This window comes from Dromaius novaehollandiae, chromosome 4 (genome assembly GCF_036370855.1).
Source record: "Dromaius novaehollandiae isolate bDroNov1 chromosome 4, bDroNov1.hap1, whole genome shotgun sequence".
Taxonomy (NCBI): Eukaryota; Metazoa; Chordata; class Aves; order Casuariiformes; family Dromaiidae; genus Dromaius; species Dromaius novaehollandiae.
Genome location: NC_088101.1, coordinates 74872078 through 74892309, shown reverse-complemented (window position 1 = coordinate 74892309; position 20232 = coordinate 74872078). Strand labels below are relative to the sequence as shown.

General features: G+C 38.3%; 1 protein-coding gene across 1 annotated transcript in view; it reads right to left on the bottom strand.

Moving 5' to 3' along the window:
• Positions 1–236: 236 nt before the first annotated feature.
• Positions 237–20232, bottom strand: part of WFS1 (wolframin ER transmembrane glycoprotein) — a 38490-nt gene continuing 18494 nt past the window's right edge. The window contains exons 3-8 of the mRNA XM_026122007.2: positions 17235–17317; positions 12655–12799; positions 11662–11832; positions 10919–10999; positions 5922–6067; positions 237–2933 (exon numbers count right to left, since the gene is read on the bottom strand). Coding sequence (XP_025977792.2) covers positions 1125–2933; positions 5922–6067; positions 10919–10999; positions 11662–11832; positions 12655–12799; positions 17235–17317 — 2435 coding nt within the window. The 3' untranslated portion in view covers positions 237–1124. The remainder of the gene's footprint in view (positions 2934–5921; positions 6068–10918; positions 11000–11661; positions 11833–12654; positions 12800–17234; positions 17318–20232) is intronic.

Below are 20232 nucleotides of genomic sequence, written 5' to 3'. Positions count from 1 at the left end.
CTCAAGCCACTAGTTAAAAAAAGAGGTGGCAAGTCGCAATGAAAGCAGGAGTAAGGAGTATCTCCAGATCTCATAGGTGCAAGAACTTGGCCTGACATACTCTAATTTTACTGCTAGCTTCAAATAACATGAAGTTCAGTTTCAAGTATCTCATATGAGGAAGTTTAAAACATGAAAAATACAGTTTAGAGATGAAAGCACCATAAACAATTGCTCACAATGTCAAAGCACAATGATCAAATGCTGTATTCCATTTTAATTCAAGTTTATATTTTATATTTATTTGCACAATACAAATCATTAAACATTCTATTTCAGTTTCCACTGTAGATTTTTTTATGTACTGTTTTCAGTTGCTTTGGCTTGTCTGTTACTGGCACCATCACAATACCAGCCTTACAATACAGTGTTTGTCATTCACACACCAGCATGGATAATAACTTAGCATCATATATGTAGCTATCATAACCAATTAGAACAAATAGCATATTTTGTAGAGAACATTTAAAGCAAAATACCAACTAGAGAGCTCTTTTTACAACCTTGCTGGGGTGTGAAGTGGTGTGCCCTTTCAAAAACTTTAAAATCACTATCTTGCTAAATAGTGAAACAATGAATTCTGTACACAGATATCACTCATCACCAGGTACTGACTATATGACTATCACCTTTATCTAGAAAACACTAAATAAATACAAGGCATACAACAGCTTGTGTTGTGTATCAGATATCTATTCTAAATCATACACGTGAAAATACATATAGGCATGTGTGAATAAAGAGTAAAGTGCTTTTAACATCAAGCAAGTGAATGAATCTAGTGTCGTACCACAGGCAAGTAACATGTCCATTTCAGACAGAAGAGTGTCCATGCAAGTACACAGCAGCAATCCTCCACATTCACTTACGATAATATTAAACTAGTATATATCACTCCAGTCATAAGGTGTTTAATGTCAGGATACCGTGTATACACTTACAAAACCCAACCAGTACTCTACGCTAGCATACATTTTAAGCATTACTACAGCAGGATTTTTTTTTTCTCCTTTTTAGAAGCCAAACCTTTGGTAGTGTAAATGCAGTGTACATTGAAGATGCTACTGAACCAACAGAAGAGTTCATTATGCAGCTGACAGGAATGGGAAGAAGAAAAAATCAAAAGCAAATTTAATGGCTTTATGCACTGTGCTCCTCCAGTCATGCTCTATTTTCACATGCCTCCCTGCAGGTAAGAGTTTAGACATGCAATTCAAGCAAGTGATTGCTTTCAGTTCAAAGACAGGCCATTTACTGCCAAGACGACCCTCCAGAATTGTGCTGAATTCAATTACGCTTCCTTGCCTTAAGTTCAGCAACACTTTCTTAAACTCGTTGCTTGCCTTCAGCACAATATCTTTGGTTATATCATCCTCCTCTACAGACTTAGTTCCATTTTTGCTGCTGAAAGGCATGCCCACAGTTATTTCAAATTTGTACCGATCAAACATTTTCATGTGACAGTTATGCTTTGTCAAATACTTGAGACGACACAATTCCTCCTCCTCCATAGTAACATTTTTGGGGTCGCAAAGAGGGTAGGTTTCACCATACAAGCATCTCATCCAATCGCCAATAAAGAGCGGAAGCATATTTATTGCAGACTCCGCGCTATTGTCAATTTCTGTAACGCGCACGTACTTGAACCGCCCAGTCCATGTCACTCTGTGTCCTTCCAGGTGACTACATAAAATCTGAGTACGCGCCATGTTGGTCTCCTTCCATGAACGGGGTCCACAGAGGAAAGCATACTGATTCCATGTCAAGGTGGAGTTGTAAACTTTCATTCCCTCTGATCGATAGACATAGAACCAACAAAACAACACTACGGCTGTAATCCACACCAAAATGAGCTTCACAATTGAGCTTCGAGTGAGGGATTTAACCATTTCAACTACAGAGAAGTTAGCTTTTGTCCACCATCGGAAGAGCAAAGGAACAGTACACAAAACCAGAGTCACTACAATTTTCATGAGTTCCAGAGACACGAACCACTTAATAAAATGGACCAAACACATGAGCGCGATGCCTACGCCTAGCACTGGGAGCGCAAAGAGAAACAGAAAATAACCTATTGATGCACGAATGAGTCCGATACCAGAGGACTCCCGCAGAATGACCACAGAGAGCTCGCACCACATAAAGCAGACCAGATATGGGACCAAGTAACAGTAGGTACCTTTAAAATTCCGTAATTGTGCCATTCTGAAGAAAAGATAGAACAAGTACAAAAACAAAAGGCACGGAATGCTTACATTTATCACAAAGAAATGGCCTACAGGAACGGTAAAGAAGGTTTTACCTAAGAACTTCAAGTAGCCCAAATTCACAGGTAATACCTGCAATAGGGATAAGCAACCAGCTGCTATCTCAGTCATTAGTGCTCTTCGTGTGTAGGGTTCTGCGCATGTGCTTAAACTCATGTAACTTGTCACCGTGAAGAAAACAGAGACAGTAGCTAACTCTGAGCATGGCATACAGTCTTTGCTTGCTATAGGGAAGGAAAAAATGACAAAGAATACTGAGAGCAAAAAATAAATGTACGGCTCTAAGTGATTCCATCCAAAGTTCACCTCAGCTTGCTCAACATCTAGGTTTGGCTCAAAACGAAGCAGTAAGTCAGTCAGAGTACGGAAGTTTTCCCAGGCCTTACTATCCTGAAAAACCTTCAGTGTGCAAATCACCATAGAAATGAAGGACAGATAGAATATGACCAATGGAATAATGAAGGCAAAAAAATCAATTGTCAGATTACTGATAATGAAGAAAAAGATGAGAGCATTGATATGGTGTGTTGGAACAATGGTAGACAGCCAGTGCATTCCTGCCTTTGATGCAATATCTATAAGGTACTCTTTAATTTCCATAATGGCATGAAGTGGATATTTTACAACCTGGAAAAGAGAAAGAGACATTTTATTTATGAGCAGTTTTGTACCTGGTACATCAGATTCTTAGCTGAAGCAGTCACAGTAAGTTGTTTAACCTCCGCTGACATGAAAAGATTTTCATTTCAGAAGAATGTTGCCAATAAAATGAGATTACTTTGTCTGAGATTATTAGCTCTGTTTTGATTAACTCAGTCAGATGAAGCTCAGAGGCTATTTTGATTTCAGCAAAGAAGATATTTCATTACCTTTGACATACATAATTAAATGGCTTCCTTGTCAAATATTCTGCTCTGCTAGCTTTGTACTGAAGATAAACTGCGTGGCTTCAGTCCTGTACTATCTGAAGTCATTACCTGAGCTGTGAGTACTGTAGCTTAAAGCACTTAACTCTGCCACAGTTCTGCAAGGGTTATGTTATACATTCTGCATTATTATATGCACTTACAGCAAGCCTTTAAAGCTGTGGTTTATTTAAAAAAAAATCGTTCCCAATTACCTAGGGATGCAGCTGTCAAAAATCTCTGTATTTTCTGAATAGCAAAAATACCTTGCCCTGAATATGTAGTAATTTAATTATAGCTATTCTTTTAACCCTATAACCATAACTGTACAGGACCTTAAAATTCTGCCTATCTTCTGGGGCATTTTCCTATACAGGAACATGACAACAGTGGAACTGCTGGATCAAATCCTCCACACCACACTGGGGGCCAGCCACATTCTTTGTGTAGGATAAAGATAGTAATAATAATAAAAGACAAGCTAGGCGATAGGATTTTTCAAACAGAAAAATATTCAAATGCTAGCACCTGTACATTAGATACTGCAAACAACCCTTCTTCCCTCAGAAAAAAGACAGCTTTTACATTTGCCCAGAACTTATGCTTTTATATATCAATTACTTCAAGGGAGAGGTCAAGACTGCTCCACCAAAGATCTGTGCACAATGATGAACTGGGGCAACAAAGATGACTTGGGTATAAGGCTATTTATTGGTGGAGCTATCCCTGTTCATCCTCCTAAATGCATCTCTTTCAGGATATTAGTTATTCAAAATGCTAGCCAAAGATAACTGTTCTTTTCCCCTTCATATGATAATAGAGCTCAATGACAATAAAAACTCTGATGGCAGCAGGCAGAAATTCCCTATCGCTTGAAATTTATGCCAGTATTGAATGTATGCATCCTAAATCTTCCCTTCTCCTTTCACTGCCCAAAGAAACGTCGCTATATGAAAACTATTGGCAGCAAGTTCCACCTTTCTTAAATTCCTTCATAATAGAACCTTTTTACACCTCAAAGCCATGGATAATGTTCCCTGCTTATCCTTCTTACTTAAATAGGAACGGGCATGAAGTATATAACAACATCTGCAATAAAGATATGGCAGCTATGACAAAAACATTTAAAACCTCACTGAGACGTAACCAAGTTAGACTGACCCCTTCCAAGGAAAAACATTATACCTTTCTCCTAAATATATTCCTCACATATATAAAAATGGTAAATTGTAACACAGAGCTCCCAACTTGCACCTAGGCAACCAACTGACTCACAGCCCTGCTGGCTGAAGCAGAGGGTCAGATAGGAAGCAGCAAGGGTTAAACAGTAAGTTTTGCCCAGCCATGCCCAAGGGTGAGTCGGATGGGAGCTGTTGGCAATCAAGAAGAGTAAATGGGCTTGAATCCAGCAGTCAGTCTCAAATGTTTCTGAGTCAACTGGGCATTTTCCTGTGCCAGTTCAGGGATTGCAAAACCTATGGGCTGCATGGGATGGGGATGCATGATGGTGCAATTCCCCTTCCAGGCACAATAATATGGTCTTCTCCTCTGGACAACTCCCAGTACCTAGAAAGAGCTTGGGAGAGCTGCTCTTAGCTCTTGATCCCGCTCTGGGTGAGATTTCCAAGGTAAGGCCTCTCTGGCGGGAGCAGCCAACATCTGTTCCCAGGAGAAGCAGCCACCTACCACCCCCGCCTCCAAGCTCAGCCCAGGGTTAACAGCAATCTTTTATTCCCTGCTGGTACTGTCCCAATCGCAGTTTTAAACTAAGAGCCCCTTTTGTTAACAAATGTACATCTAAAAAGACTCCATGAGAACCAATGTAAGTTTTTTTCATTTAAATAGGGGCTCTCTACATAGCTAGAGAGAGAGAGAAGTAGAAGAAAAGAAGGAAAGCAAGCAGGTCCAAACCCCATACCCGAGACCTTCACTCCACTCACCACAAAGCTTAAGGACAGATATAATCCTCCTCATTTTATTCTTATGAGAAAGTGAAGCTCTCTCTCAAAAACACTCTCACACTTTCTTTCTCTTTTCCTAACACACTCAGACAGACTTCTATCTTTAGTCAGTCATCTTTGCTCTAATTCCTTTAAATTGTTATTGGATAATCTTTCAGATTCTGGAAGATCCCTTTGCCAGAGGAATTCCTGGGGATATAGTCCCTATTTGATTAAATTGAAAGCTGCTGAATTAACAAAGGACTGACTGAAGATATGACTCTTTCTTTGTAGTAGAAATCCTGTATTACCAGCAACTGATATTTTTAAGGAACCCTGTAACAAAATACGTATGCTTGTACATTCCTGTATTTTGCTTCTGTGAAATCAGACTCTGAATTTACGAAAGTTGTGATCTGTGTGTGTGTGTGTCACACTGGGAATTTGGACCTTAGCCTGCTCACTTACTACCCTCAGCCTTAGAGATTCCAAATGTGTAGGCACCATTTGAACTAATTTCCCCAAATCAGTTTCATTTTTGCATGGAGCATGCATGTTTTTCCTAGTCACAGGTAAAAGCCCTACAGGTAAAAAAAATATATATATATAAATGAAGTAAAGTCCAAAAAGAAATTACAGCAACATTTCTTCTGGTGACCTACAGAGGCTACATATTAGCTTTGAGAGTCAAGTGCAAGTCACCTCTGTTTTATCCTAAACGCTTAAGTTAAAACCCCTTCAACATATCATGCTCATTATTAGCTTTTTACCTTCAGTCGCAAGGGTAGCTCTTCAGGAGTCTTCCCTGCCAATTCATCATCTTCCTCTTCCTGCATTATCAGGTTAGATGGGATGATTCCCTTTGCATACTTCTTGGTAATTTCAACAAAGTCATCCAAAGCAATGTATTTTTTAGCTAAAAGATAAAGTGAAAACTCTGAGTAAATAGTCTGTATCAGTACCGCACTGTATGGATAATAGGAGTTGCAATATTAATTCTTCTTTCTTGGTATTAAAGAAGTTCCACTCTGGGCTTCAAAAACTGAACTACTGATAACACAGGCCTACTTTGTGACTTTTCCAGACACTGGTGCTGAAAACAAGAAACTGCTTGTGCCAGCAATATGACTACTCTAAATCTTGTCAGACTAGTAGGAAATTGTATTACATTCATAAGTAGGAAAACAAAGCAAGTGAATGTAGTTTATCTGCAAATATTCCTGGGAAAAGAGAATACTGGATTAGGTTACACAGTTTTCAGTGACAAACTATTATACTTGGCAATTTCTTTAGAGAAATCTTTAAGTAACAGACATTGAAAAGAAAGAATTGTGCAGGAAAAGTAATGAATTATCTATACCAAAAAACTGACTTCTGACTTGACGTGCTGAACAGTCATTTTTCTAAGTTCATAAGTAACAGATGAATTATAATTACAGGAAAGGCCCAATTATTCATACCTACAAGACTAAATATAATTACTGTTCATGTATTAATTATATATGCTATGTGGCTATACAATAAGCCTCCCCCAAATATATGAACTACAATTTAAAATAAATAGCCAACAACAAAATATACTTTGCTCAGTTGTACACAGCAACAAAATTTATCATTCTGCCTATTTGAAGAGTCTCCAAATAGGAAGCACACAACTCAGTTACTGGCATAAAGTACCTCTGCCACTGATATTTTGTCACCAACTTGATAATACTGGCCATAATTCAGTAGGTACACATGGCTCCACAAAAGATAATGGAGAAGAACACACCTCAGACCTCAGGAACTTCAGAATAGAGTGGGTTAAAATCAAGTAAGGTGCTGTTCCCAGAAGCCTGGGAGGATTTCAGATAGGAATCTGTATCAGAAACATCAGTTCAAAATGCTGATTTTGTTAAAAAAAAAAAAAAAAATCATGCTTTTGCCATTCCCTGAACTCTAACTACCTGGGAAGTTCAAGGAGCAGGGGCGCTCCACCAGGCAATAATCAGGAGCACTAGGATATGGACACTGACGGCCAGCAGCCCTCGAAGATCCTTACCCACTTTTATGAGTGGAGGGAGGCAATACCTCAGAAGTGTCCTGCTACAAGGCAGGAGGTGATTTATACACTGCTTCCAACTTTTCTCCACAGCCAGTTCCTTGCATTAGCATGGATAGCTAGTTTCTATGGCAGATAAGTTTGATGTCGTTTGTAAAGGAGGATAATTAACTGGAGCTTTTTCCATACACTAAAGCAAGTGACATTGCTGCAGATATGAAAGACTTTTGAATGACAAAAATCTGTAACACACCTCCTACACAGTAAGTTTTGCTAGTCAGCTGACACAAAGATATGAAAGCCGGCTTGCTTAATACTAGTTTAAGCTTTTAAAGAGACAGAAAAATTGAACTGTTTCATTAAGCTTAAAGTCACAGGATTACTGGCTTTGAGCCTGTAATTTTTTTAAGCTTATAAAAACACTACATTTACGTAAGTTATATATAAATACATTAGTATATTTGTTTTAATATTAAAAACTCCATAGATACGGAACAAAATAACGTACTTGTGTCAAAATATCTACTACAGGAAAAGATGTGCTGAAGGGGTTAAATTGAAAAAGCAGCTTACAAAATATCTTTTGCTTCAATCTTACAACTTGGATGTTGACTTCTGCTTGAATCTTCAAATCTAAAATTTTTTCCATTGCACTGCATGTACCCGTATGTCATACAAAATACCATCTGGCATTCCTCCCAAGCGACAAGAAATGATTTAACCTTTTGGTAACTATTCTTATCATTCACAGGCTGTGAGGCCACATTGCAAGGCGCACAGAAATCAGAGAATCCTCAGCTGTCTTTGGTGGCCTTCAGATCAGGCCTAATACCAAATACGCCATCTAAATCAGCCGCCCTACTTGAACAAAAATACAGCAGCAAGATAGTTTTTTGCCGTGGGATCAGCAAGCAGACAGGTTTAGAACATAGCAGTTCTTTCACGGGACCATAGGACATTTTGAGAGGGAAGGAGTTAACAGCTTACTGTGTACAGATGGCCTGTCGAATGTGATGACATCTATACTCTCACGCAACTGTCCATTGACAATGTCACCTCTAATACTCTATTTGTGCCTCCATTAAGTATACCCCAGATCAGATATCTGAAAATAAGTACCTGGCTTAAAAACTACCTTCCAAGTATTGGTAATGTATTAAAGCTGAAGGAAACTCCCCTACTGACAAGATAAACAGCAAAACTCATTGGATCAGAGTAGTTAATGCTGGATAGTATCAGCTATGCTGTTCATCCATGAGCAGACAAAAGCTCTCTAGAGAAGAGGGAACAGCTTAACTCCTACTTTAAGTGTTTCATGAAAACTTTTCATTTTTAAATGTTATTAGTATTTTGTCACCCAAGTGTCTCTTAAATTGATATAAAAAGCATATGTTGTAGATTCTACTTTATTATTCAAAGATTTTTTTTCTTCAATTCGGTTATGACAAATTCCCATGCCTCCTCCATCCGCCGTAGAAAAATATGCACATCAATTCCTGCCTACGCTTACATGTAGGTTCATTTACTCTCCTGTTATTTCATCTGCCATTTAAGCCTTTAGAAAAAAAAAAGAAAAGAAAAGAAAAAAAAGGATTACCAGCTCCTTTACTGACACTCTCTGAATTACTGAAGACTCCAGAACAAAGTGACTTGCTTTGCACTCTTGTTCCATCAGCATGTGCCAATTCAGCTAACGGATGGAAAGAACTCTAGTGTCATCCATTAAGTGCCAAAGCAACACAGCCCCAATGAACTTGGATACATCTGTGTTAGGAGAAGATGACAGGACAAAAACACAACAACCTTACCCTTGAAGGACTACTACTAGCTTTCCAGAAGTGGTAAATGAGTCACAAAAACAACTGACCTACTACTGCAGAAATTCTGATAGGACCAGCAGCTTGGTCTCCAAGATACACTTCTCTGTCACTACTCTCTTGCGCAAGTACACAGGCATGCCTTTTCTACTTCTATGAAAGTTAACATAAAACTGAAATACTCTATTCCTCTCAGGAATGTTATTTTCCATGAAAAGTTGCACAACTTCATTCAGCAGTTATCTGTGTAACAAATACGGTCCTTGAAGCTAAAGGCCAAAGCAAATTGATGAAATGTAAACCTAATGCTTCAAGGAGTTTAGACCTGTCTACACCCAAATTTAGGTTAGTAATCCATCTATGACAATTTAGTTATACATATTCTAAACTGCAGATGTATTAGTAAGTAATGTGCTGCAGGACATTTAAAAATGCTTTTCAAGAACTGAGCTAGGTTTCATCTGATTTATTGCATTTTAATAAAATGAGAGTTTTCTGATAAGTGATAAATTGAACCTTACGTTAGATAATGTTCTTGAAAAAGTACACATGCTGCATTGCCAGAGCAACACTCCACGTAGTTCGATATCCTGTTTGACACCAATAATACTAAGTGCTCTAGAGGAAGATGTTTAACAGCAGTCATTTGGCTTCAGGATGAAATCCTTAAAAAGAAAACCAAACTCCTTCATAAATGTGTTTTGCTTTTCATTTTTATTATTATTTTATTAGCCACTTGAAACATTAACGATTCAGTCCTCAATGTTCTGGTGACAAGCTTAATACTTGCTTAATATGTTGGGCAAAACAGAGATAAGAGTGTCATTCTTATTTTTTAAATCAGGTTCTGATTTGCAGCTTTTTCATATTCTTGAATGCCTATTGTTGAACTGCAAGAAAAATTATGTACAGCTCTTCTGTAGTTTGACCTTGTCTGCTAAACCAGGGACAATCCCAATTTTAAGAACCAGTTGTGGGCCCAACCACTCCCCCCAATCTTTTAGACTATTCATGATTGGGATCTACAGCCTCGAGCCTGTTAATTCTGTTCTTCGTGATAGCAGCACAGAAAAAATGCTCATTTGCATTCTCACTCATAGATGATACCGTTTACATCCACTGGTTTCTTCCCCTTTCCCCAAATGCAAATGAGGCTGCACAAAACAAACATGAAAGAGCCAATAATAATGATTTGCCTTTTCTTCTGAAGGCTCAGCTGCATGGCAGCCTCTTAGACACATAGGGCTGCAGAGAACTTTATTCAAACTCCAACAAAACTGTATCTCACAAAACTCCTTACAGATTTAAGTCTAGGAATCTGATCCTGTGTATACTGAGTAGTTTAGTTCTTCCCACTACAAGAACTGAGCTGTCCCTGCACCCTATCTCTGTCCAAGTGATGAAAAGGATATCTTGGTGCACCTTTCCTGTATCAGTTCTTGAGCAAATATGAAAAGACAAACATTAATTATTAGGGTATTGCAAACAGAAGCAAGGCAAACAGAGTGAGGGGTCTGTTTACATTAAAAGGTTTACATTAAAAGTGATTAGCTTACTGTAATCAGAAAGCTTACTACAATTTAGAACTAAAACTTACTGAAAGTGCAAAAAAAAAAGTTTTGGCTGAATAGCCTTGTGAATTCTGGTAGAGGAAGAAAATAAGTATGACAAATGACATGAAAATTCCTCTTCACATACTAATCACTGACAAGTTGACTGTGATGATTATGTACTCTATGGCTTAACATGTAGGTCAATTATTTACCTTGTACATATAAACTGACACAATCAGTTTACAGCAATCTAAACTTGCTCTACATCTTTAGTCTGGCAGCACAAAGTTGCTTAGCAGAACAAAACAGAAAACTAAAACCACAGTCAGAGACTGAAAGCAGCAGCACGCACTTACATTCACTGCTCACTAATCGCTCCAGCATTCTTCTCTGCTTCTGCACTGACTTTGGGACTGGGCCAGGCTGCTTCTCACCATCTGGTTCAATAGCAGAAGTTTATGGAAAGTCAAAGTAGTCAGTTAAAGTAATCAAACAATAACTGGAATGTTATTCAAGCTGCAATATCTGGAGAACGGTATTTCCTCAAACTCAGGAAGAGACAAACATACGTATAAGCAGGTAGGAAATGACTACATATAGTTTTTCATATTCTTATTACTATACTAGAAAAAGGAATAGCATTTATATAGCTAACATATATTGCTGTAATGGCAGGATAAGCCAGATGCCTTGAAGACTGAGTTTATAAATTAGAATACCTAGTAGAGTCATCAGGATGACTGCTAAGGAAAAATATTAGAGAAAGCAAAGCCATAAAAGATCATTTTGCAAGGATTTCAAGAGCTGAATGAAGATATTTTTAATATTTAGTCACTTGTATGAGTGCTTAACCAAATCAAAACCTACAGCAAGAATTGGAAGGCCTTATGAAGTACACTGTATTGGTCTAGAGAACATCATTATTAGAAGAGAGTTAAAGTCATTAAGAATTACTTTTTCTTGAGATCACACATTTACTTTCACCACATGCCTGCTTATTTATAAAGACCTTCAGGTTTCTAACTGTATTCTACGTTTAAGTTTAAATATATAAATTTAAGTTTGAATATATTCAATTCCATAAGATCAGAATACAAACCTTCATTGTCAACTTGCCCAACATTTTCCAGTAGTTCAGAAACTGCTAATTGCTTCTTCTTCTTTGGGTTTAATTTCCAGTACATGACTAAGGCAGCTTTTCTCACAGCTCTCTCCAAGTCAGTCTCAGATGATAATTTTTTTACTTCCTGCTCATTCTCAGAAGTGATGCCTCAAGAAAGGAAAATACATTACATACTATTATCCCACACTGAGGGAGAAATGCCCACAATTTATTCCCCTCCGTTTAGTCTGAAACTTTAAGTTTCATTCATATCTTGATCACCTAAGTAAATTACTCAAATGCCCTTCTGTGTCCACAGCTTATCAAAATCACGTTATGTCAATTAAACTGTAATTCAAACACTGTGCAAGACATGCATTATCCTTATGTCTTGTTCAACCCTTGAAGCACGACAGTTCAGGCAAAAGGTAGCGCAGATATATATCAGTGATATGTAAAAGGTAGCAAGAATTTTGTGAAGGATTTTTGGTTTTTTTTTTTGGTTTTTTTTTTTTTGAGAAGAGTTCAGATACTTGGCAGACAAGGGGAGACCATTCCAAGCGTGGGAAGCAGCGTGATGGAAGGCATGAATCTTAAAGTGGGAGAAGACAGCACAAAAGACCAATTAGGGGAAAGGCTGGAGATAGGCAAAAGAATGAAATAACAGCAGATATGTAGGTGGTATGTGGTTATATATGACCTTAATGGTCAAAGCAAAGAAGTTTCAATGAAAGGTGGGGAGGGGAGGGATGAACATGAATTCCATGAAGGAACTGAAGTACATGATTAATACAAAGGCTTTTCTAAGTAGTATCACTAGAACATTGCTTTTTAAATGATCTATTTTAACATATTGCCAGCAACTACTCATGTAATTTTGCAATGAACATTTCCACTGAATTTTAACCCTCTCTTTTCAATGTTAAAATGGACAGTGTTATTTCAGATAAAGTAGAAAGTACAAGCAAAAAAGTCTCAGAGAACCCATACCTCTTCTGTCTGCTAAGCATCTACGCAACAGTTTGACAGCTTCTCTTCGACCTTGCTTAGCAGCAAGGATGAGCCAATCAACTCCACTACAGTTGTTAAGTTCTTCATCCTCCTCTTCTGCTAATCTTAAAAAGTGTTTTCCCACCTAGAATAAGTGGCAAACAGAATTCCTTCAATTACTGAAATAAACTCTAGTCATCTTAGTCTCTCTCCTCCCCAAACCCTCCCTTAGCTAGAGTAAATTTCCTCGAACAAAAGGTCAAAACATTTGCTTCTAGCACTGAGGAACATAGCTGTAAGTTGATCCTCTTGCCACTGCTCTGCAGACAAGGATCAGCTTCCAGAACTGGAGGCAAGAGGGAATTGCAGCACATTTGACCAGATCAGTTAGACCAGTGAGTTAGTTGCATTAGTTTTTGAGCATCTAGCAGGATCAGGTGAAGCTCTTGGTGTTAAAAATAGTACTAAAAATGAGTTTGTCTTGGATTCTTTTCCTCCCATAACACTGGTCAGACAGTATCGCTAGGCTTATTTTAACAAAGCAAAAATTGAGTGCAATAACCTGGTGCCAGTGACGTTCAGAAACTCAGATGGAATGAGCTATCTATAAAGGACCTTGACATGGATGGAGGCTTCAGGCAGTGAGATGATTTACTCATAGCAGTTTAGCTAATGCAGGTCAAAGCAAACTCACAATTAATTAGTGAACAGAATAAAACTAATACTGCTTAAGCATCAAGCAATATAAGTGAAACAGCCTGTAAAAATCCTTCTATTTTGTACTATAGATAATATGGAGCAATTGGCTATATTACTATTCTATAAACAAAGACCATCACCTTTATTCTTCCTTCTGTGAAATTGAAATATATGGTAAATTATGCAACAGCATGAAACGCTTCTGCTTAGAGTACCCCAGAACACAAAACATTAAATGGCAGAAAGCAGGCAAAACTACTGGACATTTTATTTGTATATCTGGAGAACCTGGGCAACGCTTTTGCTTAACCCACTGTTTTCCCTCTGTTTGTACTGTTACTTCACTTACATTCTAGGGGTGGGTTAATGCAAAACGTTAGAGCCTCACGTCTCCATAAATCCACAGTACTGTGTGCTCCAAAAAAACTGTTTGACAGCTACTCTAAAACTTTGCTTATAATATCACCAATAAAGGTGGCTAAAGCAATACCTCTGGAAGATTAATAATCCACAATTCTTACCTGCAGACTAAACATTCTGATCTCATCAAAAAGATCTTTTACTTCCATTAAAAGTTAGGTCTCCAGCCTTTCAACTGAATCCACACACCTAACATGGATGCTCCAACAACTTCTACATATACAGTTACTGGGTAGACATCGTAGTGATCAAATACTTAGAACATGCAGTGAAGCTATCCAAAAACATGCAGAAATGAAAATAAAATTCAGACCAAGTAAACCAAAAGACAGAAATATACAATCACGAAATCATGCCAGACTTCAACAAAGTAGAACCACGCACTGATATAATGGCAGATGAAGAAGAGAGTATATGAGAAGGAAAAAAAAATTAAAGATTTCAGCCTTGATACTTTAATTCCCCAGTATTTGTCAGCCAAATGCAGATGTACCTTCAGCTACTTATTTAAGGAAGGAATTGCTTAAAGAAGTTCCACAGCAAATAATATCCTCTGACAAGTGCAGCTGCTTCTTCAGCATGTTTATATTTATAGCCATTGAAATTCTCAGCAAAGCATCAAGAGTAGTAGTACTTAATGATGCAGTTCTTTCAAGTTTATAAAAAAACCTCTTAGTCACACTCATATTGCAACATAAAACAGCAGATTCTGGAATTAGCCACATTGCTAAGGTTTTTGGGGTCCTCCTTTTTTGTTTGTTTGTTTTAAAAGTTCAGCAGCAGCATCAAGACTTAATCATCTAAAAAAAACCCAATAAAACACTCCGCAAAAGCCAGAGTGTTGCCCCCAGAATTCGAGCAACTAGAAAATATTTTCCCTTTATTTTGATTATAAAATTACAAACTTTGTGTATGTCAAAAGTTCTGGTGGGAAAAAACCCTCCAAATCCCAAACATGCAAAAAACAGGTAAGCTTTCCATGAAACACTGCTGAAAGGTCCAGCAGCTCCCTCTGAACGAGCACTGTGCCACAGCAGCCTTGCACTGTCATAGCAAAGCTCCTACATGGAGCCACTAAAATCAAAGATGGCTGCAAAGCTTCAGCCCACAGTGATCAAATGAGGAACTAATAGGAAAGAATATTATCCTCAGATTTCTTTAATGATAAATTAGGGATTCTCTCTCTTTCTTTCTTTTTTTTTTTTTTTTTTGGGGGGGGGGTAGTTCTGGTGTTGGTGCTAGGCTTGAATGGAAGAATGCCCAGAAGAAACCTAGGAAAAAGAATGCCTCGGATGTGATGAAGAGGATTATACCGTATCGTAGGCCTTTTTGGACTGTGGGTGTATGGTGTCCTTGAAAGGTGCCTTCTCGTACAACATCTCGGGGGCTCCAATGAGCTAGAACTTGGAAATGAAGTCATAGCTGATAATGACTTGCATAGATCTTCACACTGTACTTCTTGAAAGGTTGTTCCCTCCCTCTCACCTTGGGCTTTTGCTAAGTGAAGCAGTTATCTCAAACAGTCCCCTTGCAGAGATCCTCTAGTTAAAGACACAGAGCTGCCTTTTCTCCAGTACAGATTTCCAGCTGTGGGTGTCTCATTTGCATAATTGCTGTACGGTTATTTGTCAATAAAGAAACTATACAAAGCTACGGTAATACAGGTTGACAGCCACTCAGCACATTTATTTCCATAGTCATTGCAAGGTTATTTTTGAATAACCTCATAATAATAACTACAAGCCACTGAACTGAATGATTTCTTGTGTTTGATTTTGTAATTTTTAGCAAACTATGCAACAACGCCATCTCGACTTCTCATTCTCACAAAAGGTAACAAATCAAAATATATTTTTCTGACTGGATTCTAAAGGGAAGTATCCAACGACAGAAAGGATTATTTTTTTAGCATTTTTTTTTTTAAACCAAAAGATAATTTCCCTCTCCACCGGCCATTAAAAATTTGATTCCCTAAAAACAAAAACTGTATCGGGTTCCTTTTCGGACAGTCAGTTTGTCCTCAATGAATACTGAGGATCTCTCTGGGACAAGAATACTACCATCGTGTGGGAATGGAAAGCGTACACTGTTAAAGACCTAAAAGGAAGGAAGTGAGGGTGGAATAAATTGAGAAGGATAAAGATTAAAAAAAATTATTATTTATATATATACAGACACACACATCATATAGGCTTAGATTACACAATGTATTTTTTACTCAACTGGAAATTATATCCTGAAAGGATATTTGTGGGTTTTGCTCTCTTTTGTGTGGAGGAATAGAGCCAAAATGTGGGTCTTCTGGCAGTGATTCCCTCAAGGCAAAAGCTTCATTCTCCCCAAAGCTGTCGGCTGCTTCGGACATGAGGAATTCATTACTGCCTCGTGTTACTACTCCAAGGACAGGCTGCCCCTCAAACAGGCTGAGGTATAATGCAGAGTGCGCCTGGCACTGCCGTATTATTACCAGCTTTCAATGGGTTTCTTTCTCCCCTCCCCCTTTTATTAACATTTATCTGCAAGAAGACTGGTGATCTCTGGAAAAAAAATCCCAAGCAACAAACAAGTGGGACACAACAACCACTTCTTTCTATCATCAAAGCTGAAGCTCGAACAGGATGTTTAAGTGATTCACTAACCAAACTAAATGGGAATTACAACTCCTTTAAACAGTTTTAAGCTCTTTGTAGTAAATCCGTTAGACCCATATAACGGCCTAATGAGATGGATGAGGAAACAGTTACAGTTTTTCCAAAATTATAAGGAAACCTAAGCTGCTAACACATACAGGGGCAGAACTGACGTTACTAATTCAAATACATATGCCCGTGCACAGCCAAATAGTAGCTAATTTCAACAAAGCAGGAGGGGCCTCTTTTCTAAAACATGTTAATTCAACACAAACAGTATAATACCAAAACATCAATCCTGTCAACCTCTGATATCTCTGCTAATGCACCTCATAATGGTATTTTTTCTTCCACAGAGTCCAACATAAGAATCCTGATACCTTTGTACGCAGTGAAGCACTGAACCGAGTGTTGGTTCATCTTTCATTTAGATGAGCAACTAATTTTGTTCCAAAGGGAAAATTAAATCTGAGCAGCGTTCAATAGTCGCTACCTGCACACCTTATCACAAGTGCAATGGTCTTCGGCATATGGTTAAAAAAGCAAAGCACCATGCCTTCCCCATGCTTTCAGCCTAAAACCCCCCAGTTTTGGTATGCACCCTAAAGGCTTATGGAAGAGTTGGACCTGAAACCAATAACGTTGCCAAGGAAGCAGCATTTCTTGAGGCAGAGAGGCCATCTGGCATCACCTTTCTTTGACTAGTTCAAGATCAGAAAGATATGGTTCAAATAAATATCTTTGGAAGAGATAACAGTCCTACTAGAAGCAGGCAGTACTATTTTTGGAATTAGGAGCAAAATAAAACCGACACAGAGCACATAATATTACCTCAGTTTGTGCTTTTGGTTCTCCAGCTTTGGCCCTCTCAAGCAGTTCCTCAAAGAGCACCTCAGGTTCTTCCTTCATGGCCTCTACAAATTAATTTTGATAGCGAAAACTGTTTACTAGCAACATTTGGAATTTTATAAATTGTTCAGACATTTGGCTGAATAATTAAAGGAGCACATATAAAATATACAAAGTGAGAGTCTTACAAGAACTGCAATGCGAATTAACTAATTGCAATATTTATACTCGACCTTAATTTCCTACTTCAGTGCATTTCCTACTACTTGTTACTTAGTACCTGCCACAGGGTGATATATGCAGTTAGCATTTTCTCATTTACTTCCACAGGATGAATTTCTCAATAGAAGAATTTTCACTACAGTAACTATGAACACCCATAGAACGTGTGGTAGGGATCAACTGTTGTACTATTATTATTCCTATTCCTGCTAATATCTCATTCAAAAAGAGCACTTGAGTCTTCCACCAGGGAGCCTGTTTATTCAGTAACGGAGCCTTTGAAGAGTTTTGAATAACTAACAAATCTTTAAAAAGTATCCAGTGTATTTGAAAGCTCAGCTCTTCAATCTCTGGAGTACACAGAAGCCAAACATAATTACACCTTTATAAAACTCATTATTTTGTATCCAGCTCAACACTTGATGCTTCATTTTCTCCCCTTTTTATCCGATCTTATACATATGCAGATTTAAACAATTTTATACTTCTTCAAAAGCATCATATTGCTGTCTTGGCTAATCATAAAGAAAGGTCTTCAGACCTTTGTTTGATAAGCACTGTTCGTAAATAAATTCATGCTGCATGCCATTTTACGAATGAAGACGAAGTTTCATGGAAAAGCTGATGAATGCCATAACTGCTACTTTTTATGAGAAGACTCTTACACTTCAAAGTTATTTGGGAAGAATTGTAAAGAGTAAAACAATAAAACTTACATGCTGTAAGTTGGGTAAGTGTAAGGAAGGATGACGTAGCACTGATTCATAACAACACTTACTAACCAGCCTAGAGTTGGAGCTAGAAAGGAAGATCCAAACTCAAAAGCAAGCTCCAAAGCTTGACCCTTACCGCTTTAATCCACGAGGTCACCAAACACACCATTGCACTTGGTAGGCTACGTATTTAGGACGCAAACGGAATGAGAAAGCACAGTTAGGAAGCAGAGTTTCCAGACATAAGAAAGCAATGGAGAGCAGCGTGCTGGCATCTGCTCAAAGTTACAGACTTTGGTCTCTACCTAATATGGGCAGCAATAACGCAACAAACTTGGTGAGTAGCCGAGTTAGATGAGGTGCCCTTTAATATCAGTTATTTTTCAAAAGGTGGTAGGAGGGAAGAAGTAAACTGGATTCCAAATAATCTCCCAAAGAACAGCACTAGGTACATTCTTTAGTATCCCTGGTACTGGGACTATTTCCAAACAAGAACAGGCTACAAGCCAATGCTTTCATTAAAATGGGTGCATTTTAACAAGAGCAAACCACGAAGCAAGTTTTCTCCTTTACCATGCCACAGTTTTGTCTGCCAAGTTGCATTCGGAAAAATACTAACACCAGATTATAACATGCTGTCTGGCTAAACAAGGCACATAATGAAAAATAATTTTCATTTAGTACTCCCTCTTTTCAGAAAGCTGTAAAAATATTATTGCAAAATAGGCAAACAGCATCTCAGCAAAATTAACCACTTAATCTCCTCCTGATACATAAGCAACAGCACTGCACTCGGAACAAGCCAGAAGCCTGTTTTCCAGATGGCACTGCTCACAGCAGCCTGTAGCACTCAGGGGCTCTCTACTAACAATGAGCAAGAAGTGACAGAAAGGAGCATATTGTTTGAAAGCAAAATATAATATTCATTCATCTACTCCGCCTAAATGAAAAGGGCTTGACAAGGCAGCACTCTTTTGTTTATTCCTGTGTGTATATTTGTTCATAAACTTTCTCTGAATCAAAATTTCAGCAGCAGTAGTCTCAGCTATTGGTTTTTTTCTTCTGTTCAGTATTTTCTGTGCTTTGAGGAGACCACCACAAACATATTGGTGATACTCTGGACCAACAGAGAAGGCACTATTCAGAAGTTAAAGTTTTTTATAATTAAGTAGAATTTACATATAAAAAAATTAGAGAAAGCAGTTTGCTAAACTGATACAAGCCCTCACAATCAGAGTAAACTCCAGAAGCAAATCATCAAGCAGTCTCTCCTTGAAGGGATGGAGATGGCTGTGCTAGGCTGAGGAGCCCAGCCTTACGTTTCATAGGCAGAGCTCGCTGCAACAGCCAGGGAAGGGGCTGGCAGGCGTAGAAGCGCCTCTCCAGGTCCATTTGCCACCCACAGGAGCAGGGCATGGCTCTAGCCCCTTCCACCTCTCGCTCCGATAAATGTTCATTAGATCAGAACGTTTATTACAACAGAAAGCTGTAAATCATGCCCATTTTGTTTCTTCAGCACTGGGATATAGTTACTTTACAGCAATTACATTGCGGATCAACATGTAAAATAGTTTGCTTAAAGACAATGATTTAAAAAAAAAAAAAAAAAAAAAAAAACACGCGAAATTAAAAGCATGCACCCTTATGGTCCAACCATGACAAGCCTGTTAAGTGTTTGTTCTAGCAGAGCTGAGTGCCAGTGGAAAGAACTGCTTCCCGCTGTTATTTTCAACCTATTACCCACTCCTTCCCACTCATTTATCACTTTTGACTGCCTATGTGCCATCACATATGACCTATAAATGTAAATGAAAGATAGCTAATTAAAATCACATCTGTGGGTTGGTTCTGTAGTTGCAGGGCAAGGGTGAAAGAGCTGATTGCGTTGTGTTTTGGAGATCAAAATTAGAACAGCTTAGTTTCTTAGTGTTCCCATTACTTGCAGTATTTCCCTTTTGCTTACTTTACAGGGCTGGCTGAAAGGCTGAGCAAGAGGATAGTAAACCGATTAGCTACACAGTTTGTTACTTGCATCAGTATACTTC